This window comes from Neolamprologus multifasciatus, chromosome 7 (assembly GCF_963576455.1).
Source record: "Neolamprologus multifasciatus chromosome 7, fNeoMul1.2, whole genome shotgun sequence".
In the NCBI taxonomy this organism is placed as follows: Eukaryota; Metazoa; Chordata; class Actinopteri; order Cichliformes; family Cichlidae; genus Neolamprologus; species Neolamprologus multifasciatus.
The window spans coordinates 55,275,529-55,299,130 of record NC_140445.1 but is presented as its reverse complement, the minus strand read 5'-3'; the positions used below and the strand labels follow the sequence as shown (position 1 = coordinate 55,299,130).

The following is a 23,602-nucleotide window of genomic DNA, read 5'->3' as shown; positions in this document are numbered from 1 at the left end:
TGCGCAAATCTGCAATACAACGAGTTTAAAATGTCTCTTTATATGTTTCAGTAGATATTATGGTCGACCATGAACGCTTATTGGCTGTTTATAAGCATTTAATTACAACATATTCCAACAATATGTTTACTAATCTATAATATGTGGTTTTATTTTTGTAAAGTACACAATAAAGTGTATGATTGAATGCCTATGTTCTATTTTTTTAAAGGGGAATTAGGTTTTAATACATATGCTGGCTTGATTTTGGGATATTTGTTTGTTAATGCTACATTTTGTATAAATGTAATAAAATGTGATGGGGAAAAAAAACCCCACAGAGAACAGAGACAGACATTTGAGAGGAAAGAGTAAAAGGTAGCATTCTTAAGAGTAATTTTAATGTTTTAAAACTGAGTCATCAACAGCTATTCCTTCCTTCCTAACATTATTAAATCAAAGTGCAGGTTTTGTAAGCCTTTTTTTCCCTTAGGCCATATGAGCAACAAGGAGGTCAATGTGATTTAACCATGTGTTGCAATACAAAGTGTATATGTGTGTTGGTGGGGTGGGGGGTAGAGGGGCTGTCCTTTAGGAACTCCTGAGCAAAGCATTGGACTTAGGCCATTGGTTGTTATCAGCTACATCATGAATCGACTCAACATATAATCCACAAGAGTGTCTCACCAAGATGGTTAAGTTTTTCCAGCTTGTTGAGCCAGATCCAAACACTGCAGTGAGATTTTTGCTTTGTGACTGTTAATGAAAAGACAGATTTGAGGCAAATGTGTTCTAGGTTAAATGGCTAACATTTTGATCTGAATTCAGTTTGTTTGTAGATTTCTTTGCTAAAGTCTAAAGTCTAGTTTCGGAAAATCTGATGTGCTCTTGAACCTATTTGTGGGCCTGCTATAAATAGGGCCCCTCTGGCAACACATGCATGTCTATGATAGGAGGTTACAGAGAATTTCTTCACAGACTCTGGCTCCAAAGTAACACTGACAACATCTTAATGGTAAGTTGGAAATTTAGAGAGTTTTGCCGTGAACAAGAAAGACATCTCTTGTATTCCTAAGACATACAAGTAAATAACTTCTCTTAGGTTTGTGTTTGACCACTAACACCGCTTTCACAACCCGATAGCATGATCCTATTTATAACTTGCTCCAATGCAATTGCTTTGCTTGGTCAGAAAGGACAAGCACTAGGGCTGAAATGTGTGTTTGAGTTTTGTATGGGTAAATAACACAGAGTGTGTCGTTTGCTTTCTTTAATTAACAACCAACAGGTTTTGTTGTAATTCTGAAGTGTTTCTTTTATCTTCTCCAGGAGCTTCTGCATGGACAGCAACATTTAATCTGAGCCTTGATCTTGGAAAGCTGTGGATGTGAAAGCAGAGTGCTTTTGTAGCCTGGGTGATTTATCTCAGCTATCTCGGATTGTAAGTTTTTGGTGCGCTACCATAGTGGACAATGACTTCTAGAAGGCCAATGACTCGATCTTTTTCTGGCAATGGGAGGACAAGCAGCTTCAGTGAAGACGAGGCTCCATCTTTCAATGGCCGCAATACTTACCTCTCAAATGTCCGGCCTGAAAACAGGTAGACAGTCTTATCTGTATTCTTTATGTGTTTGTAGAGCATGTTGGTGAAGCAGATTGATATTGTATTGATACAGATTGATACAAGAGGAAGATATAAAGTGCACAGTGGTCAAGAAAAAGAGTCTTGGTCCGGCAGGTTGAATAAAAAAATCATAAAATATAATAAACTTTGTATCTTTTATGTCATTTAACTGGTATAACACATGATCAAACTAGACCCATTAGATGAAGTTTGCCAAATTAAACACAACCCCTTAAGTTTTCAGATAAAATCACATATATCACACAAATAATTGCGTGTGCATTATCTATAAACTGAAGGAGGAGGACAGCTGTGAAACAATTTTACTGGGGTAGAGTCCCAATACGCAGACCCTAATTAATCACTGTCGTTGCTTCGTTTGCCTCCTCTCTGAATAGCTATTCAAGGTATTCTCACTACAGGCCGGCGAGGTAATCTCTATTTTAAAACACTTCTACCCACTAACATCTTAACTGCAAAAACTGGTTTACTCCACGAATGAAACCCACACAAGTTTTGACTGACCAACATTGGTTTCACTGCTGGGTTGGCAAGTTTGTTTTGCTTGACATCTCACAAGTTTGTGTCAACCTTTGACATCCATGTCACTACCAGAAATTCCCATTAACATCCTTTCCTGTTGTTTTAATTTAAAAATTAAAAAAAAAAGTAATTGGAGCCTACTAGTTAAAGATGAAAGGGTTCACCTGATTAACTGAGATCAATTGTAAAAGTATCCACTATTTCTATTTGAAGCAAGAAGCTGACTTTCTAATGGATCAGCAATTCCTTTCAGGAGCACGTTATGCAGTGTCATGGCTCAGCTGACTGAAGACATACAGCCATCTTTCGAGACCACCTTGAAGTCAAAGGCAGTCTCAGAGAACTGCAATGTGAAATTCACCTGTGTGGTAACAGGTAGGCTTACGTCAAGGTAGCGTCTGTGTCCTGTTGTTTGCCGGAATAACTGAAACCTCTCAGACTGAGCTGGGTGTGAAGTGGCAGGATGTGACTAATATGAAAACAAAGGATTTTGCTTCGAAGGCAGCATTTCTTCCTGTATTACTTTTTCAGCACAGCTTAATTTTGAGCTCGTTTTTCAAGATTTTCTGGGCCTCAGCAAGCTAGATGGTTGGGCCCACATGATGCAATAACCAAAATACATTCAAGTGAAGGCTTCCACACTGTGTTTTGTTAAGCATGTCATTATTTTTAATACATGAGAAATTTAGCTGTTGCACATTAACAGCACAGTGTAGCACAGGGAGTGTAATGTTTACGAGCCAGAGGAAAGGTGTTCATTATATAATTTCCATGTCAGGTTACCCAGCTCCAGAACTAAAGTGGTATAAAGACGATATGGAAATGGATCGCTACTGTGGACTCCCGAAATATGAAATTCGTCGAAATGGAAAAACTCATACCCTTCATATTTACAAGTATGTAAGACAGGCTTGGATTAATCATACTGCAGAGAGGTAGCTCTTTATTGGTTTTAATGACATTAACAAGAGCTTCTGTTTCTAGCTGCACAGTAGACGATGCAGCCATCTACCAAGTCTCAGCCAGCAACAGCAAAGGTATTGTCTCCTGCTCTGGTGTTTTGGAGGTTGGCACCATGAATGAGTACAAAATCCACCAGCGCTTCTTTGCTAAGCTGAAACAAAAAGCAGAGAAGAAGAGAAAAGATGCAGAGGAGCAGACCAAGATGGAGAATAAAGAAAATGTTCAGAAAGCGAAACCACTGATTAGTCCAGAACACCCTCAGAGGAAACGGGCTGTCCCACCACCAGAGGAGAGGGAAGCAGCCAAAGAGTCTGAGGCTATAGGGGAACTGGGAGCTACTGCAGAACCTAATGGAATTAGCTCAGAAAATGAGGAAACAGCTTCTTTGGCATCCCGGGACAGAGGTCTTGAGGATGAGACAGGTCCATCAGACGAGACGTTGGCCACTAAAAGAATAAAGATGTCAAATGGTGTAGATGCTGGAATTAATAGTAGCCGAAGCCATATGATGGGAGTTGGAGGTGAAAACTGTTATGATGGAGGAATCAGTTTGGCACAGTTTTTGGCAGAGACTCTTCAGTCCCAGGCTGTGGAGGAAAAACAGAATTCATCTCAAGCCGAGAAAGATAAAGAAGTGGAAGAAGCTGTTTTGTGCGACAATCAAGAGAAAGAGAAGGAGGAAGAGGAGCTGCAAAAAAAGAGAGAAGAACAAGAAAAAGCTCTACAGGAGGAATATGAAAAAGAGAAAAGAAGAGAGGAAGAACTGGCCATCAGAAGGGGAAAAGAAAGAGAAAGGCAACCCCAGGTGTCGCACACAGCAGCCCATGGCAAACATGGCCCAGACATCAAACATCACAGCAAGGGCCATAAGGATCACGACCACCACCACATCCAGACTTCCATCTCCTCTATGCTCCACTCAGTCAAAGACTTCTTCTTTGGTAAGAGTAAGAAAAGTACTCATGGTCACACTGAGAATGAAGAGGCTGATTTTGAGCACTCAGTGGAGGCTCCTGAACCAAAAATGCCACCATCATCTCAGCTGCAAGCAGAATACAGTCCAGACATGTCCAAACCTCCTACAGAGGAAGCCGCGCCTATGGAAATGGATAAACCCAAAGAGCCTTTAGAAACTACTGTGGCTACAGAACACGAGCCACCGTCGGTAGAGCCAGATACATTTAAGTATGAAGACCAATCACAACACTTGGCCCTGCCACCATCACATGAACTTCCACAAGTGGAGTCCACAAGTCAGAGTGTGACAGAAAGTGAGGATGCCGTGGAAGCCATGGAGGTATCTGTGGGGATGGAGAGCAGCATCGCAGGTGAAGAAGTGCCACTGCCCAGGCTTCAATTTGTCACAGAGGTATGTACAGGGGTCTTCCACAGCAGCACGTTAGATCCACTCGTGTAATACAAAAGAGCACAAGTTGAGCACAAAATGAACTTTCTCACCGCCCCACACAAAAATCGTTAAAAAGAAAATTAGAAGGAAGTGTCTTTGTGTGAGTGTCTGATCGTGGTTATTTCATCTCCAAATAAAGTATCAGTGAGTTGTACTAAAAATTAACACCTAGATAAGATGATTAAGATTTCACTATAGAACAAAATTTTATCAGTTTTTAAGTTTTTTTAACATCCTTGAAAAAAAATCAACTTTCAGTTTTCAATCAGATTTATACACAAAACTTTTAGAAGTGGTAAAGAAGCAAAAACGATGATTAGATGTTGTAATCATGAGTCTCTAGACAGTTAAAAACACGCATAATATTAGTGATCAGCAACTTTTAGGAGTGAGTCAGCATAAGGGTGTGACACAACTGTTTTGCTGCAAAGATAAACCACACAAAAACACTGTGGGAGAAACAGGGAAGCTTAAGATGCAGTTACATGCAGGGGCGAGGGATGTTGTGCATCTGCACTGTAAGATAGGCTGCATGTTGGGTTTCGCATGTTGGCTGTGGTGAATAGGGCCAGGAGTGCGTCAGAGATCATGATGAAACCTGAATGTCAGATGCGGGTCTCACATTACAAACAGGGCTTTGCTTTAAAGAGGTTCAGCGGTAGTAGAGTGAGTCCGGCGGCAGGTCTCGGCATGAAAGGAAGGGACACATTCCTCACTGCCCCCCATACCTTAAAATAAACCCTTTCCTCATCGAGACAAGAGAGAGGAAGGCAGCACTTTTGTCATCTCACTGTCCAACTTGTCGAATAGCTACATGTATGTTAGAAATGTGTTTTTAAACTGATACAGTCTATGTGTTTGACCTTTGGCCTTTACAGCAAGCAGCCTTAAACTGATCACAACACAATTCTTTGATTTTAAGTGAAGTTTTTCATTAGTAGTTTGTCTTATCAGTTACACAGTTAAATATGTAGCACAAGTGTATTGATATTTACCTGAAATTACCCAATAAGCATTACACTGTTACCTTTAAAGGTTTCAGACTAGAAAAAGGTGTTACTGTCATGTTTCGGCTGTGTGCAGGCAGAAATTGGACCCAAACGCAAACTCACTAGAAACGGGATTGAACTCAAAAGGGCAGCTTTTATTGCTGAACAAAGAACATCTACAAAACCTAAACTGAGAAGAATCTAACAAGAGCCGCAGGGAGAAACACACAGCATGAGGGAGATTGCAACACTGACACAGAGAAACACAGGGCTTAAATACAGTGGGAAATAACGAGGGGAATGAGACACAGAAGGGGAGCACAGCTGGGAGAAATCGGACATAACGAGACCCAAGGGAAGCGAAACTCAGTACATTCACGTAGGACACAGACCTTCAAAGTAAAACAGGAAATGTAACATAGATGCAGACTTGACTAGGGGAGACAGAGCAACTAAGAAACACAGAGAACAATAACAGGGAGACACAGAGGGCGGCTAACTAAATACTCAGAAAACTAAAGAGAATACAAGAAAGCCAAACTAAGACATTAGACTAAAGAATAAACTGGGGCAACAAAGAGAACTAAGATCATAATACAAAAACTCAGAGACACAAGACACTCAAAACACTGGGTCACCGACTCAGGACCGTGACAGTTACATAGTTTTAGTTGCACTTTTTAATCTCATATTTATTCAGCTTTTGTTTTTCTGTGCATTTTTTAAATGTATTGTTTGCTTGAGAAGAAGGGGAATATTTATGGGATAATATGTGATAACTTAAGAAGCCTTATATGGGTATTATGAGCCACATTAAAATGCCACTAAGTATTAATAGCTTTGACAAGTAAGTAATTACAACTTCTTCGGTTTCAGATTCTGGTTTTTTGCAAACAAATGTTTGTTGTTGTATTCATAAATTTCCTGTGTGTGTTTTTGTTAATTGTAACGTAGCATTAATGTCCAAGCAGTGCACAATAATATGTGGAAAAGGGAACTGAAGTAACTATGTTTAAACATCCACCTGCTGAGTGATTTCATATCCATAATGTGGAACTACAACTGTACCTTTGCTATGTTGTGGTTAGGTACAAGGCTCTTTAAATGAATAATGAGAGGAAGTTGTAACTATTATCTGAACAATCTTTTCTCACATGATTGTGACCTTTTTTTAACACACAGTGTACACAATGGGTACAAATAGCTTCAGCTTTAATTTGAATGCGACTCCAGTTCCCTTCCATCGAAAGCTGCAACTTCTTTTTTTTTGGCAGTCACTGCCGGCCACACTTATTGTCACGAGGCATGACGTGGTTGCTTTACAGCTATGTATACATTTTAATGATGAGGACAGAGGGGGAAAAAGCGCTCTAAGCGGAACAAAACCAAAAGGAAACTAATAACACTTTTTTATGTAACTCAAAGCTTGACCACTCTGTGATCTCTGCTTTCTAATTAGGACTTTTGCTCTTCAGAGTCAAATTCTATTCTTTTTTAAATTATCAGCTATTGTTGAGGCTTGAGGCTACCCAATATTTACATTAGATTTCTATCTGTCATGTGTGACTGGTCTTTGGCTGAGATACAAGCTATCATTCATTCACCACCTAGCAAATACTTTTGTGTAAACTGCACATCAATGTCAGCTTATGCGGGAATTCCCCTGTTTATCATTCAACCTCAGAGCAAAACAAGTGCACTTTCAAAGCCAGTGGAATTTCACTTCATAACTTTGAAGTGTTTCATCCAGAAGGTTAGTGAAGGTTGGCGTAAAATGTTAATCAGTTAAAGCTCCAAAGGAAAGAATAACATTTTTTTTTAACAATTTTAGTGGACCCTCACAAATGTAAACCGCTGTCTTGCACATTGTAGGCAGTTTAAAAAAAATGTGTCTAAAAGAAGCTGACCGGTCAAAAAAGTTACGAATATTCAGATTTCCTGTAGTTGTTTTGTAATTCATGACACAAAAACTTGTCAGAATCTAAATATGACACATAGTCACAAGTTAGAGGTGTAAATTCGCTTTAACAAGATTCTTAAAAACAAGAAAAAAAACCACTTGAGACCGAAACACATATAGTTCCTCTATAACTAGTAAATGAAAGTGGTAAAAATATTTGCATCCATAGCATGCAACATAATGCATCTTTAGAGTGAGTTCTGAAACATAACATAACATACATAATACATGTACAGCACCTTGGTCAACAGGTGTTGTTTTAAATGTGCTATATAAATAAATGTGACTTTGACTGTGACTTATACTTGAAAATGCCATTACGATGATTTTTCTATTTTCAATCAGGCTGACTTTAAAGATAAAGACACTGAGGTGCTCTCGGTTATGAAAGAGGTTCACGTCACTGAGCAAGAGCTAGATTCACCGCAGCGTAATCAGCAGGCTGAGAAAGATGAGTCTGTTCCAGAGGATGATAAGTCTGCCTTGCCACAGACCCAAGACTTGGCTGATAAAGAAGGGGGCACCCCAACGCCCACCTTCACCAGCTTGGGAGAATGCTGGACTCCCCCTCACAGCATCGTCTCAGCAGCGGAAAGCCACAGTCCTGGAGAAACGCCCACTGAAACTTTGCAAGAAGAGGGGAAGCAAGGTGAAGTTGACATGGAGGAGGTTAGCTCTTCTAATGAGGTACATGAGGAAGAGAAAGCCGAAGTGAAATCAAAGAAGCATGGATTTTCAGGTATAAACGGATCTGAGATGACTAAATTGTCAACATCTTCTCTGGAAAGCCAAATAGAGGCGTGTGAATCTAAAAAGCCTGATCAGGTGCATTCATACTTTCCTGGTGTGGAATCATTCAGTGCAGAGACACATTGTCTAAAAGAGGAGACCAAATGTACTTCACTGATTCAGGAAATGAATACAGGATTTCCGCCCACTACACTCCCTGAGAGTTTAGACAAGGTTGACCTAAAAATGCAACATAAACCCACTCGTACTAGGTCACAGGAAATCACAGAAGTCGGCGATGTTAGTGCTACACAAAGTTCAAGCTCTGGTTTTACAAGAAGCGGGGGAAGATATGAGCAAAACAAAGCGGCAAATTCTATTTTAGAGAAAGAAGGACATAATAATCTGTGTGACAGTCTAAAAACACAGGAGCAAGTGTGTTTAGAAGTGGAGAGCGCTGAAGTGAAGAATGAGAGTTTACAGGTTGAAGCGGAGACAGAAAAGCAGACTCCAGTGAACGCAGAAGAGCCGATTCAATCAAAGATAAAGCAAATGGAGGAACAGAGTAATACTGCATATCAAAACGTGAGTGGGAGTGGCTGGAGTGGTGTGCATTCAGAGAATATTCCAGCAATCCAGATATCTACTATTGAAGACATCCCTGATAGTAAACCAAATGTGCCAGATCTGAGCCCAAGTGAGCAATTTCTAATCCCCAAAATTGAAATAATGGAGGCTGAGCTCAAAGAGTCTACTTTGCCACTAACTATTTTGGCCCTAGACAAGCCAGAGTCAAGCAATTTGCAAAAACATGATGCAACTCCTGCTTCTGACTTGTTGCCCACGCAGAAAGATGATCACATTTCACATACTGAGAAAGTAGAAGATGTTGCACAATTAGACGGCAAGACAGAAAATACACAGGTGGAAGGGAGGGAAGAGCCCCCTCAGATGAGCTATGCATTAATTCCTGTTATAAATGTTTCATTCACTGATGATAAGGAGGGTGATGCATGTTTAAACAACCATGTGTCAGACACAAAGCAGGCTGTTGAAACTCCAAAGGGGCCTTTGTTTGTGGTACCACCAATTTCTGTCACTTGTCATGAAAGTGATCTACCACAATTCAGCCTGCCCACTTACACTGAGCCGACAGAAATGGAAACTTCAGCTGACACGCAAAGCGGAACAAAGAATGACAGTGACAAAAATGAGGCTGTGAAGCCTGAAAGTGCTGAAAATAGAAGACCTAACTTTGACGAAAGAAGTGTCAAAGAGAACACTCCCACTGTGCTATATGAAGCTCTGAAACCAAAAGTTGGTGACAGTGTTTCGTTATTCAGCAAAACAACAGTGGACGTCCTTGTCCCTGAAACTTTGAAACCCAAATCCCTCAAAGATGCCAAGACAGAGAATTCAGTGTCAGTTGAAGATTCCCAGAAAAACAGATTTTCTGTTGAGAGACTCAGCTCCAAGCCCCCGACAAGTCCAGCTAGTCTCCGCAAATTAATATCCAAAGCTGCTACAGACTCAGACAACGAGGCTGCGGCAGCTGAAGATCTAAGCGGAGGGTCTACACCAACATCATCCCTTTCCTGTGAAAGCAGTCCCCGAATGAAACGCAGAGACAGTCTAACTCTCATACGCTCTGCCACGCCTGAGGAGTTGGCCTCTGGAGCTCGTCGCAAAATCTTCATCCCAAAACCTAAAGAAGACATAGATGGGACACTAGCACTAGATACTCAAGGGATCTTGAGTTACATGTCACCCAGCCAGGCCCGCAGGGCATCGTTACTGCAGGCTCAAAAAACCCCACCTATCGAGAGACGCTCCCCGCTGCTGAATCGCCGAAAGTCCACCTTGGAGGTGCCCAAAGTCGTGGGGGAGACTCCCACAGAAGAGCCGGCCAGCACCAAACGAGAAGAGAAACCTGCTGAAAAAAAGATAGACCCTTTGAAAGGTAAAGTTTTATTTTGTTTAATTTAGCAAAGGTATTATGAAATGAAGAGGGTTTTTTTTATCATATTAACTAAATACATGCGTGGAATATAAATAAATAATGAGGCAACCTGTCCAGCTTTCCCCCGTAACCATGGATTGGATAAGTGAAGACAAATGGATGGATGGATGGATAATTAGCCTCTATGGAGTTACAAGCAATTATCTGTTAAATCACAGTGGACTGTCTAATTTCCTTGTTTTCATACTTCTCTCAAAATATATAATTTATATCAAATATATCATCAGTGCAAAAACTGTGAAATAAACTGCCACTTAAGGAACAAGAAACATCACATGAGCTCGACTCTCCTTTCCATGCATCACCAGCTCCGCAGGTTATCCGTAAGATGCGGGGAGAGCCATTCCCAGATGCCTCTGGACACCTGAAGCTTTGGTGCCAGTTCTTTAACGTGCTCAGCGACTCCACCATTAAGTGGTACAGAGATGAGGAAGAAATTCTAGAGGTGAAAAGAAGGTTAGTTTTCACCTTTACTCATTTTATGGTCATAACCACCCTACCTATCTGTAAAACCACATGTTCAATTTGTTTTAGGTATTAAAAGAGCTACTTTTCACCTTTGCCATTGCTATTATTCTGAGGATTTCCAGCCAAAATGACAAATGGGCGGGTTCCAAATATGAAACAATAATGCTTCAAGGATAAGCAGGATTTATTTGAGCCTGAGTGCATCCCATGGTCTTCTGTCATTCTCATATTCTCACTGCAAAAGATGTCCAGCTCATGTGACTGTGAACCCCACAGCTGTGACACAGAGAGGTGAATCTCTGGCTAGACACAGAAACCGTAACCTGACACAATATTTTTCCCATCTCCAGGGTGCATTAAAAGTCTATATATGTGCTAATGGTTGCTGTGTCAGCAGTCTGCTGCCACACAGCACGAGCATCTGTCTCACAGTGACATCTTGTGGGTTGTTGGGGAATTGGAGTCTCTCGATTGAATGCGTTCATGATTGTGTGGATTTTTTTCTTTATTTTTTCTCATTTTATGCTCAAGTGGAGGAGATGAAAGCCAAGTAGCACTGGCAATTGTTCTCGCGTCCAACCAAGACTGTGGTGTATATGGCTGCACGATCACTAATGAATACGGGACGGACAGTACTGACTTCCTCCTCAGTATAGACAGTAAGAAACAGCATGTATAGAAAAAAATCAAAATTGAAATTTAGAGTGTTTTACTAATATTAAATTCAATTTATTCAAGGTTTTGTCTGTTTTCTCTCTTACAGTTATGTCTGAAATACTGCTAAAAGATGATTTGGAAGGTACTTTTTGGTTAAACACTATATGCATCTGAGCCTTTGTTTATACACTATTTTTAACTGGATTCCCAGAGTAACTCTGTTTTTGCTTCAGTTGGAGAAGAGATAGAGATGACCCCGCTCCTGTTCACCAAAGGCTTGGTCGACTCTGGCACTTGGGGTGACAAGTACTTTGGTCGGATCATGACAGAGAGGTTGCACCTTGGGGAGGGCTGCATGCACAAAGCCAGCCAGGTGAAGGTCATCTATGGCCTGGATCCCGTCTTTGAGTCCGGAAGCACTTGTATTATTAAAGTTCAAAGCCCCATCGCTTATGGGACCAAACAGGAGAGCAACCTTGCAGAGAGAAATCTAGAAATTACTAAGCACGTGAGTTTCACTGAGGAACTTAACTTTAATTTTAGTATATATGGTGCTTCCTTCTGCTTTATTATTATTTTTTAAAAAAAATCTCTGTTTTCTAGGAATGCAAAGTCCAAAACATGATTCGAGAATACTGCAAAATCTTCTCAGCTGAAGCAAGAGTTATTGAAACCTTTGGGCCTTCACTAGAGTAAGCAACATATATATTTTTGTTCTGATAATTAAATCCATTAAAATTATACTATACACAGTATATTACTGCTTGTGATCATCCCACTGTTACTTCATGTTGCCCACAGAGTGATTCCTCGCTATTTGATGTACCGGCCAGCAAATTCTGTGCCGTATGCCACAGTGGAGGCTGATCTTACTGGTTTATTCCTTAAGTATTGCACAATGGATGCTAAAGGGAAACTGGTTATGCAAAAGATTTCTGAGATAGAGCAGAAATGCTGCAGCTTCCAGCACTGGATCCATCAGTGGACACATGGCAATTTGTTGGTCACTCAGCTCGAGGGTACGCCACACATAAAATAATCATGAAGGCAATCATTTAAAGTGAATATTAGCAGGATCATGACCATTAAAGATTCTCTATGGCTTGTTTTTTTTTATTTTTTCTAGGTGTTGAAACAAAGATTACAAACGTGAGAGTTGTCACCAAGTCAAAAGGGTTTGTATCGCAGTCCCTACATGCAAAATTATTGTTTGTTTGCTGCTAAATAGCTGCAATAAACCCCCCCCGCCTCCCTTTGTTCTTCAGATACCAAGGATTAACTGAGTGTGGCTCACCTGAGGTGTTCAACCAGTTCCTGACACTCCATCAATGCAACTACTACTGCGGGCTTCTTGGCCTGCGCCCGCTTAAGACTATGGACAGTCTGCAGCAGCCCGCCAAAGCGAAGGGCTCAAAAAGCCCTCTGCTCAACCGCAAAGCGGGGTCTACCAGCCCACAGCTCCAGCGAAAAGGACACAGCCCTCAAATTGCTAGAAAAGCTAATTCTAGCCCAAAGGTGACTAGAAAGGGTCAGGAGACAGAGGACAATAAATCAAGTGCAAAACCAAAGCCAGCAGAAATTACTGATGCCACTGTTGAAAAAAGGTAGGAAAAAGGGCTTTTGTTCTAGCAATATCTCATTGCTTTTATTGGTTTAGTATTAAGTGTTACTTTCCAGTTATCAAAGGCGGCAAGAGAAAAAGAGTCATTTGTCAGCTTGACGTGGTAAAAACTTATTGTGAATATCTGCCCCCTGTGAGGAGACGTCCATCCTCAGCGTAGTTAAAAGGTTTGTGAGAATGTTTGGCATGACGGGCACAGCGATTTTTAAACCTCATAGTCTGCTTTTCTACTTTTATAGAAGAGGAATCACTGAACTGACACAGCTTTTCTAAAAATCTTTGAACACCTGCCTCAGAGTATTATCAGCTCTATGAGTGGACAAACAACTCTCCAAGCAATATTTGCCAAATAAGCCAACAGGAGATGTCAACATTAAGGTGTTTTCATTTAAATGTCGTGTATAAAATGTACATGGCCACAATGCATGTATGTTTCACTCGCTATCTAAAATGTATTATAAGTATTATACATAGATGCTGCATGTTCACGTCATGTACAGAATGTGTATCAAGTAAAAGGTGCGCTCATTTCTGGGTTAATATTTATTGCTAGTATTTAAACTTTCTTCACAGCAAAGTTGAGCTCATGCTGTGGATTAACAGCACCATTTTTAGATAAAAAATGTTTGTGTGCACTTTGTTTTTGGCTTTTTTTTTTTTAGTTATTGTGACTGATTGTTGTTTTTCCAGTCACTTTCCATTATTTTCACATTTTAGATGGCAAAACTGTACTTTATCTCAAAGAAAAGAGCTGTTTTGGGAGTGTACCGCTGGTCAGTATTAGGCAGAGACTTCATTAACATAACCTTTTTATTCTTATTTTGCACGAGGCCAGCAGGGACATTTGGAGACGATAAGGATGAAAACCTGCTCAGTTATCACATTAACTTTGTATTCTTGGTTAAAGTCCAACAGAGGTCAGTTCTCTCCTACAAATAACACCAAACCTGTGTGAAAAGAAAGCTTTGGGAATTTGTGTTTTGATTAATGATTAATAAGGATATTCAGGAGAGTCCAAACTAGTACATGTCAGCTGGTGTCATTTGTGTATTCACTAACTGCATGAAACCTTATAGATGAAGGAAAAGAAAACACGGAAATATTTTAAATGAAATATGTGGGGGAAAAAAACAAAATAATAATACATAATGTGTACATAAATACATGGAGTACATATGCAAAGTAACATGAAGAACAATAATAAATGAGTGAGGGTGCGAGTGAATGACTGAGTGAATGAATAAATGTGTCTTTGGTATGTCACACTGTGTCTGCTTTTCTAAAGAAATAAATATGTAAAACAAGTCCAGTCATGAGTTTTATTTCCATGTTTTATAGTAGTTAACATATATATATATATATATATATATATAATTTACATTAATCAAAATGCTTTGAGAATATTTATTAAAATATATATTAAAATATTTGTTTTGATTCCCAGTTTGGCTTTTATAAGACCGATTTACAATATAATACATAAAAGATAAAATCAGCTCAAAAACATTATGCATGTACTGCAGGCTTTACATTTTTACAATAAATGTGACACAAATACACAAACTGGTATGCAAATGAGCTCCAGTGGGAAAAAAAACTGGCACTTCTGACTGATTTTCACATTGAAGAAAACACTGATCATAATGCATGGATTTTAACAAATAAAATAAAGTAATACATTAAGAGGAACTTGTTTACCAGCACATGAATCACCACTGCTATGTGACAGTTTACTAAGAGGTTGTTTGTTTCGCTGTTTTTTTTTTGAAGTGGCACAGCATAGTTAATAAGATACTGTAATGTTTTTGCTTTTGATGTACTAATGGCTGTGACTTCTGGTAACAGCTCATATCTGTTTACAAAAGACAGTTTTTTAGAAAGGCATTTTATGTCAATCCACTCAGTTAATATTTTATTGTTTTAGTACTTTAATATGACCTTTGACACTGTTAAACTCATCAAAGTGGATCAGGTGGCCCGTTGCCAATTTCTGTGGTGATTCACAACAACTTTGTCCAATTAGAGACTGGTGAGTCAAGCAAATTGTACTTACAAACCTCACAGGAAAGCCGAACAGAGGTTGAAAATACTTGTAGAAATGTTTTGCATGTGGCTTGCATACGACTGCTACGGGTTGTTCTTTAAATACAAACATCCACATCGGGAAGGCCACAACACTGACAACATTTGGAGAGAAATATGGTGGCGTTTGCTACATTGCCCCAGAATCCTTCAAATGAGATGGTCCCGTTGTTTATGGTGCTGCAAAAAAATTAATTTTACATGTAAATAAAAATAACGAGATATCACAAAGACATACTTAATAGCCTGAGTGCATATCTGATTTCTTCCAATTAGTTTAGCCACCCGCAAGCTTCTTTTTAATGAAAGTGTAAATGCATACCTTTGAAAGAGCTCTTGACAGCATTCTGCAACGTCTGAAAGTGTGGCATTGAAGGGTGATCCGTTAAAAACCTCCACGCAGTCCAATGGAGGAACAAAGAGGATGCCTGAAAAGTCAGAGTGAGAGCTGCTCTGTAAAAACTGCACAGAAAGATGCTGTGGAGATACACTGGAAACAAAACAAACTAACAGAACTTTACCTGCAATGCAAGCATTGATGAGAGATACACATGTCCCGGTGATCATGGCTCTAAACACCAGAGATGAGATGTCATTTCTTCTTAATGGGCATATAGATGCTTGGAGAAAATAAAACACACAGTGTTAGAGAATCCATTACTGAGAGACCACATTCTGGGTCAAGGCACAAATGTGACAATGATATGATTTAATACTCACAAAGACCTCCAATCACAATGCCCAGTGAGCTGAAATTGGCAAACCCACAAAGAGCATAAGTGGTGATGATTTCTGATCGGACCTGAAACAAGAAAAAAAATAGATTTCCAGCTCACATTCAAACTGACAAAATTTAAAATATATTCAGAACTAAAAACATATACTCACAGATATCCACTGTCTTTCATCGCCAATAACCTCAGCAAGTCCGTTGAGCCTGTTTTGCTTCAATTTAGATAATTCCTCATACGCCACAAACTCATTGAGGAAGAGCTTTGTCCCAATTAGCTTAGCCACAACGAAACTCTCGTCGTATGTCACTCCCATCATAAAGGCCACGGGCATAAACACGTAAGAGCAAATTAACTACAAAGACAAGATAAGGTTATTTGAAATTTGTTAGACTGATATCTTAAATTCTCAGAAAAAGGAAAGCACAGTAAATCAGAATGTCAAGCAAAGTTTGTGTGCATAACGGACTAATGTTTCCCTAAGATAAAACACACGGAAATAAGCAGACAACTTTAACTTTATGGTTTCTTTCTCATATTCACCCCACCCAGCAAACACAAGCCAGAGATAGTTTATCTTTGTTGGGTGGGGTCAGAAACATTAATCACTATTATAGGAAGTTTATGCTGTAAATTCTTAACTTATCTAAATACATTTGTCAGAATAAGTAGTTGGGTATTTATTTTATAATGTCATAATACAAATCAAAGTATATTAAAATACTACACGTCATACAGTTATGATATAGTTATTTAAATGATCAAATACAAGTATTTATTATTAGATAACTTTACTTAGCTTAATTTTCATTATAATGTTATAATATAAAAATATAATTCTAAAATCTAAGGAGTTTACAAAATGATCAAGATACCACATTAACTTTCTGTTGCTAAAACATACCTGAAATGTGACATCAGGATATCCCACCATTCCTCCAAGCCATTTCAAAGCTGAATTTATGAATCCGAGGATAGCAAGAAAGGCTATAAGATTTGCTGCGATGTTAGCAACAAGCCCTATTGATGCAGATGCTCCACTGCTGACTGCTTCCAAAATGTTCTGCTCATCACTGAAATGTTAAAAATGAATAAATGTAGGCAAGATATTCTGAACCGAACACACACAAAAAAGAAAAGACAACATTATGAGACGAAATTCAATTGTGTACACACCCAGAAGCCACTTTGATGTTCTGCTTTGATTTAAAGCGACTCTCCTCTGTTTCTGGGTAAGAAAGCTTAGAGATTGCCAGAGCGCACGGAGCAGCCATCACAGAGGCTGATATCAAGGAAGATGCATCAATCTGTGAAACACAATTAAATAACATGTAACTGATTTGGGTAATTACAGCAGTGATTAGCAACACTGTCGGTAATATACATTTTGCATGCTTTGAATATGTTGTGACTTATTAAAACTACCCATCAACGAGACAGACACATATCACATATCAAGTCATGTAAATTGCTTTTAATGTTCCCTTTTTCTTATATCACAAATTGCTCACAGCAATAAAGCTGTTGCTAGTAAGCAAAACCTGGGTAAACACAATCACTGATATTAGTCCTCATTATCCTTTTGTAATGCTCATTCAGCTTTTTACCAAGATAGAAACCTCATGTTATATAAGATAAGGAGCCACACATGTCTCTACCAGCTAGCGTCTTTTCCTATATAAATCTGGGTCATGATGCTTGTCAGCAGAACTACTGAAAACTTTAAATTACTCTGTAGTCTCAGAAACCTCAAAGGCTGTTTTTCTCTCAGCTCTAAGACCAAAGTGGAATGAGTTAAATCTGTATTAGGTATTCAGGTGTATTTCTAAGTATGTGTTCAGTTTTGGGCCCATTGTTTTCCTTTTTCTTTTTAATACTGCCATGAGGGTTTTTACTGTTTCTTTATATAAAATTGTTTGCAACTAACTTCATAGCCTCAGTCCAGACTAATCAGCTGCCTTATCACAGTTTGTGTTCCTACAGTAACTGAGAAACAGTGCTGTGCTTGTTCCCTCTCAGGAGGGAAAACAACAAAGGTCCTTGAGCCAGAAATTAGTACTGGCTATGCCCCTCATTGCAACTTTTTTAAAATGTTGTTTTGCACTCAGAGCTTAAATTGCTTTTGTTTTTTTAACTTACAGTTGAATCTTTGTCTTTTTTTGTGCACGTTACGTTTTTATTGTATACTTCTATATGGGATAAGATACATTATGCTAGTATGAAAATAGGTTTATATTAAAAGTTTTATCTCACCCCAAATGAGATGAATGCCCCCATAACACTGCCCGCAATTGTGGCAAATCCACCCGTCATAACAGCATGGATCTCTGATTTGGTCATATCCTTCAAATAGGGGCGGATCAGCAGCGGTGCTTCTGTCTAATGTACAAAAAACATTAAATTTTTTCTGCACTTATTCACAGGTACATGCACAAAAGTTCAAACAATGATGTTCGTAAAATAGTGTTGAATAAAATGTTGAAGCAAGAAGTACCTGCCCAACAAATATATTGCCTGCCACACTCAAGGTTTCTGTGGAAGACGTTCCCATTGTTATCTGCATAACCCACGAGATCTGCATGGACAAAAATCGTGGCCCTTAGTAGCGGATTATTACTACATAAGCAATAGGAGCACAGAAGCATTGAAGATGCTGCGAGCAGTGTATTTTACCTTCAAAATGAGCCACTGCATAATCCCCAAGTAGTAAAGGACCGACATCACGCTGCTAAAGAAAATAACAATGGGCAAAGCCTGAGGGAAAATCATAAAACTCGGGTTAGCAATGCTCAAGTTAAATAATTTATAATCATGGTTGAGGGTCCATTCATTTACTTACTTGAAAGGCAAAAATGTTTCCAATCAGATCGCCAAAAACGAACGATGAACCTTCTTTGGTGTAGTCGAGAAATATCTGAAATTACAATTGTAAAAATGGAAACTCAGGATTAGATTTCATATATTATTCATTTGCTTAGTAAATGAATTCATGACATTTCTGATGCACATACCAATACATTTTATTAAGGTAAATAAAGTCGCCAATTAGTAGAGATAATAAGCTGTCAAACACACTGTATATTAATTAGCAGGCCACGTGCGTGTACACACTCGACCCTTGGAGGACCAAAGAGTAAAGGTGAATACTGTAATAAAGCAGGTCTAAAGATAAGCATGTGTGGTAAATAAAAGAACATGAGTCCACACTGTTGTGTCATACAAGTAACATCTACAATTTAAATGGAAGGTAAATGGATGATAAAAGAACTGAATGAGTGTTAATGTTACTTGGAAGTGTTATGCTGAATAGTTGTGGTGTCTAAATTATAATTTGATTGACAATGAAATGCTCATCCTCATATAATACCTGCACTTGTTTTCCAAGCCAGTCGAAAGCTATAAATCCAGGCTCCGTTCGTATAATAAAAAGGCCAAGGCAGAACTGCATCCCGAGACCCCAAAACACAGGCCTCCATGATACCTAAAACAAAATGTGAAAAAAAGAAATGCTTTGGCCATGAGATACATAAAGCAGTCTCCATAAAAGTCAGAATTATTCCATGCAAGCAACTCAACTAAATTGTAAGATGATAGGGGCACAAGGACAGAGATAATCTGAGATACGATGCCCAAAAATGTTTCGAAAGAGATGTCATCACAGTAAAGGCTGTGACTCAGTGGAAAACTAACCATTGTCCTGTGTGCTGAGAAGAGGAATATAAGCACGATGAACACGCAAACTCCGCCAAATGAGATAAGCTGGGTAGGACGCTTGCTTGTGTCTAAAGCGAGCCACACCACGAGCAAGACCACAACCACCAAAATGAAAACCCTGGAAAACACATTAAAGCCACACATCATGACTTAATAGTCACAAGGAGTTTCTTCACAAAGAGTCTGTTCTTTCACCAACTTTAAATTCACTCACCATTTTATCCATTTCAAGTTTGATTTAAACCATCTGACGGCGGGCTTGAAAAAGCGACTGATGCTTTTCCCCTTGTACTTCTTCAAAAGTTCCAGTGATACAGCAGCAACAGCCAAACAGGTCAGGACTACAAGGGCAGTGGCCCTCTGGAAATCCAGTACACATGCTGCAATGAAGTACGCCACATAACCTACAGAAGAGAAAAGCAATTCATCATGATCACTGTCTATACTGGATTTGGTTTACTCAAAGAAAAGTCACAAACTTTGCCTGCGTAAAGGATACCATGCAGAACCCTGCTGTATATATCTATATACCATTGTAGATACCTATATACTATTCATAATTCATAATCATTTCCCATGCATATCGCATATTGCATGTAGAGCAGTAGTAATCAATCCCTTATTTATTCCATAATGTATTCCAACATCTTTGCACTCTGCACCACTGTATATATGAATATAAATGTGCTGTACAGGTTGCTATTGTATGTTTGTTTATTTGGGTAAATAGAGTGAGAGCAAAAAAAAGAAAGAAAATGAAGCCCCATTCTTTGCAAATCTACACATACTTGGTCAATAAAGCTGATTCGGATTCTGATGCATATCTGCTGAATAAACTGATGTTTCATAAATTATTACCTGCTCCGAGTACACCCAGGACAATGTATTTGAAGAGTTTTGAATGAGCCTTGATGTAATTCTCTGTGGCATTAATTGGTCCGGAAACTTTGCTGAAGTAGAGAAATAAAATCAAAAATAGTATATACATTGGGTGAATGTGCAGGACTTGTCACAGCTGTAGCCTTGTGTTCCAGTACTACGGTCAAATTCAGTGAACTCTTTAAAATTGTCTTCAACAGATGTTTTTAAAGGCAGAATGCACGAACAGGTGTTTATTTCAACAACTTTAGCAGCGGCAATTAGACTGAAAACACCTGAATTCAAAGATTAAGCGGTGTGGCACAAATACTTTTGTCCACACAGGTTATTTTATACAACATTAGATAAATCTTAGCCATATACTGGATTAAAAGAACCTTATCCATTACAGATTTTCTTTTGTATGTGTGTAAAGTATACACACAAACTGTTGAGTAAATAAATACAGTACAGAGGCATAAGGCACATGCTATAAAAACTTACATTACAGCGCTCACAATAAAACTGTATGACTAGTTCTATGAACAGAAACAACTTGAACTGACACACCTTAGGTATGATCCCAGTTCCAGTCTTTTTTTAGGCTTTTTGGTCTCACTTTTTATGCTGCTGTAGTGATCAATGTCATCCTCCTAGGAAAATACAGGTAATTTATTAAAAGCATGTTTCATTTGAAAGTAAAACACAGGACAACATAACACATACCTGTATTTCATAAGCATGGTTGTCCACTCCGCTTCCATTGTTCTGGCTTATCTTTTCGAGGTGGACATCGTATTGGTCCGCTGAAAAACAGGATCATTATTCACTTCTATGCAGCTGCCTGTGGGAAAGCAGCTGCAACTTGAACAAGCAGGAGCAGGAACAATAAGTGAGAAATCAAATCTTGATTTTTTTTTGGTTTTTTTGCTTTTTGCTCTGTGAGATAAAGAAAGCTTAACATATATCCAGATAATCCTGAAATCTTATGTGAATCTATATGAAAATTGTTCCACAAAAATACAAATTCACAACTGCAGTACAAACAGCTTAATACAAGGAAAAGCAGAGTTAATGGCTTACTCATTCTGCGTCCTCCTAGACCCAGCTGTCAAATGCTGTGCTGTAAAATATACTGCAGGGAATACTCTGCCCTCAATGAAATATCTTATCATTAATTAACAGACACGTAGCGTACTGCTCCGATCTCTCAGGAAGTACACAACGGAGACGTTTGTATCATTCAGGAGGAATGATTTAATGTGCCTTATGAAGCAATACTTTTGAGACGTGAAGCTGACCATGTTTTGCATTTCCTAAATTGCTGGAACGACAGAAGATGAGTCTTGAATTGACTCTTAAGAGGCATTTCCTAAGAAACACAGTAGGTCAGTCATGACTTTATCTTTAGGAGGTTGTTAGCACCTATAAATCATAGAAAACTCATATTTGTAAAATTGGGTATCTAAAAATACATTTGTCACAAGCTTCTGAATAATCAACATGATTAATAACAGAAAGGAGCCCTTATATCACAAACAGAATAAGTCTATAGTTATATTACTGTAGCCTACCTTAAAAATAAAGCTCAATATGTGGCTGATAACCCTTCAAAAATAGCATAACTCTCAAAAAGTGAACACTTTACATTTGACTGCAACTATTTTATCCCTGAAAGGCTTTGATATAAGACACTTTTTGGTAAGTCAGCGTCAGCAGTGTCAAGTTAACTTGTATTAAATCTTTTTTCTTCCTTTTTTTATGATTATTTTGAAAAGTAAGCACACTGAGTACTTCAGAATCAGAGAGCCTGGAAATCAGCTGCAGCTGTTATCTGGTCAATTAAGTATATTACAGCGCAACCCGTACTTTACTTGCATGGTGTTGATTCACGATTGGGTGTAATGGCAGCTGTTTGTTCCGCTTTCACCTGGTTAAATATAATCTTGTCTAACACATAAAATTTTACGATTCCTATGAAATACAGTTAGTACATGCTTTGTGACACTCATTGGGGACTCAGTCTGTCTGGAGGAAGTGATAAAGAATAATTAATATTTAAAAGTGCAGCCCATTTGCCTTCACTTAGAAAGCTTGGCACCCTGAAATCCATTAACAGATATTAATGATCAGTAACAGATTTTGTGACGCAACATTAAATAGACTGAATCAGCACCCCGAGGAGTTGTTTTTATGTTAATTTCCCTAGCAAGCTCAGATTGGCAGTGGAGTGGGAATAATGTACCATTAATTCAATAAGAAGCCCTCTACTTTATCCAGCATTAAACTGAGTTTGATAAGTCTGTCAATTTATATTTAAGTATCTATTTTTTTTAAACCAGCAAAATAAGTTTGTTTCATCTCTTAAATATCCGTGCATACAATCAATAGCATGTTACTTCTATTACGTTTACACTAAATAAAGCCTTTATTTATTTATTGTTAGCTGATGACTAAGTGCATGCGCCTGTAAATTTAATGCGAACTGCTGTCACTTCTGGAAACCTTGACTTGCGGGAAGGAAGCTATGGAGCTTTAATGCCCTCAGTTATGTCTTACAGGACGTTTATATAGCTTCTTCACTAAAATACTGGCAGTTTCCCAAATCAGAGGCTGCTGAGGTCATGGATCTTTAGAGAATATCACCCTCCTCACCAAATTATCATCTTAATTACAGCCAAAAACCCATTATTAGCCCATAAAGTGTTAATACCACAGACATATTGGGATGACTTCCAGTTTACAGCATGATTTGTGACATTTCACAGCATGGATCTGATGAACACTTTAACAAATAACTGGAAGCCAAATGAACTTGGTAATTGGTGGTTATAGTGATGTTTATACATTCCTGATAGGATTAGTTTTATGTCTATGAATAGATGTATACAGATATCACGGTTTACAAAATTTTAAGTTATTTTGAGCATGCATAGTATTTTGCACATCACCTGAAGCTGATTCAGGTGATGTGCAAAATCCTGGCAAAGATCTCTTGAGATCTCTCATCTCTCATCAGACAAAGGCAGACGTGTCTGATGAAAGGCACTGTTTTTGCATTTTGGGTCGTTTGGGGCTTGAATTTTTCTTTAAAATTCACCCAAATTAGGAGGACAAGGCTATATTTCTGTGTTTACTTTTCATTAACCAAAGACAAGAGCTTTAGAAAATTCGAAACAAGCTTTCCGACACCTATAATAATGTTATTTGTTTGCATTTGCAATATTATTAGTATTTAGTGCCTCATTATACATTC

General features: G+C 38.6%; 2 protein-coding genes across 2 annotated transcripts; one reads left to right on the top strand and one right to left on the bottom strand.

Moving 5' to 3' along the window:
* Positions 1-528: 528 nt before the first annotated feature.
* alpk3a (alpha-kinase 3a) lies at positions 529-14,265 on the top strand. The gene is made up of 15 exons (XM_085169279.1): positions 529-994; positions 1,309-1,579; positions 2,002-2,034; positions 2,400-2,521; positions 2,925-3,042; positions 3,131-4,478; positions 7,812-10,155; positions 10,524-10,671; positions 11,215-11,342; positions 11,447-11,482; positions 11,574-11,848; positions 11,944-12,032; positions 12,142-12,359; positions 12,467-12,515; positions 12,606-14,265. The coding sequence occupies exons 2-15, from the start codon at positions 1,452-1,454 to the stop codon at positions 12,946-12,948; spliced, it is 5,379 nt and encodes a 1,792-aa protein (XP_085025405.1). The 5' UTR covers positions 529-994; positions 1,309-1,451; the 3' UTR covers positions 12,949-14,265.
* Positions 13,634-23,279, bottom strand: slc28a1 (solute carrier family 28 member 1). Its single transcript, XM_085169296.1, has 18 exons — positions 21,430-23,279; positions 21,073-21,152; positions 20,917-20,999; positions 20,347-20,438; positions 19,703-19,892; positions 19,465-19,606; positions 19,142-19,255; positions 18,614-18,688; positions 18,448-18,528; positions 18,269-18,349; positions 18,028-18,153; positions 16,951-17,081; positions 16,679-16,847; positions 15,932-16,129; positions 15,764-15,845; positions 15,565-15,663; positions 15,366-15,471; positions 13,634-15,223 (listed from the first exon to the last, which is right to left on the bottom strand). The coding sequence occupies exons 1-18, from the start codon at positions 21,431-21,433 to the stop codon at positions 15,103-15,105; spliced, it is 1,974 nt and encodes a 657-aa protein (XP_085025422.1). The 5' UTR covers positions 21,434-23,279; the 3' UTR covers positions 13,634-15,102.
* Between the last annotated feature and the right edge of the window lie 323 nt (positions 23,280-23,602).

Excerpts from the sequence above, each read along its gene's own strand:
- alpk3a (XM_085169279.1), top strand. The coding sequence starts at position 1,452 with ATGACTTCTAGAAGGCCAATGACTCGATCTTTTTCTGGCAATGGGAGG. Across the intron at positions 3,043-3,130 it reads CATACCCTTCATATTTACAA|CTGCACAGTAGACGATGCAG; the intron begins GTATGTAAGACA and ends TTCTGTTTCTAG. Across the intron at positions 11,849-11,943 it reads ATCTAGAAATTACTAAGCAC|GAATGCAAAGTCCAAAACAT; the intron begins GTGAGTTTCACT and ends TCTGTTTTCTAG.
- slc28a1 (XM_085169296.1), bottom strand. Across the intron at positions 19,893-20,346 it reads CCTGGGTGTACTCGGAGCAG|GTTATGTGGCGTACTTCATT; the intron begins GTAATAATTTAT and ends TCTCTTCTGTAG. Across the intron at positions 18,689-19,141 it reads GGCTTGGAAAACAAGTGCAG|ATATTTCTCGACTACACCAA; the intron begins GTATTATATGAG and ends TTGTAATTTCAG.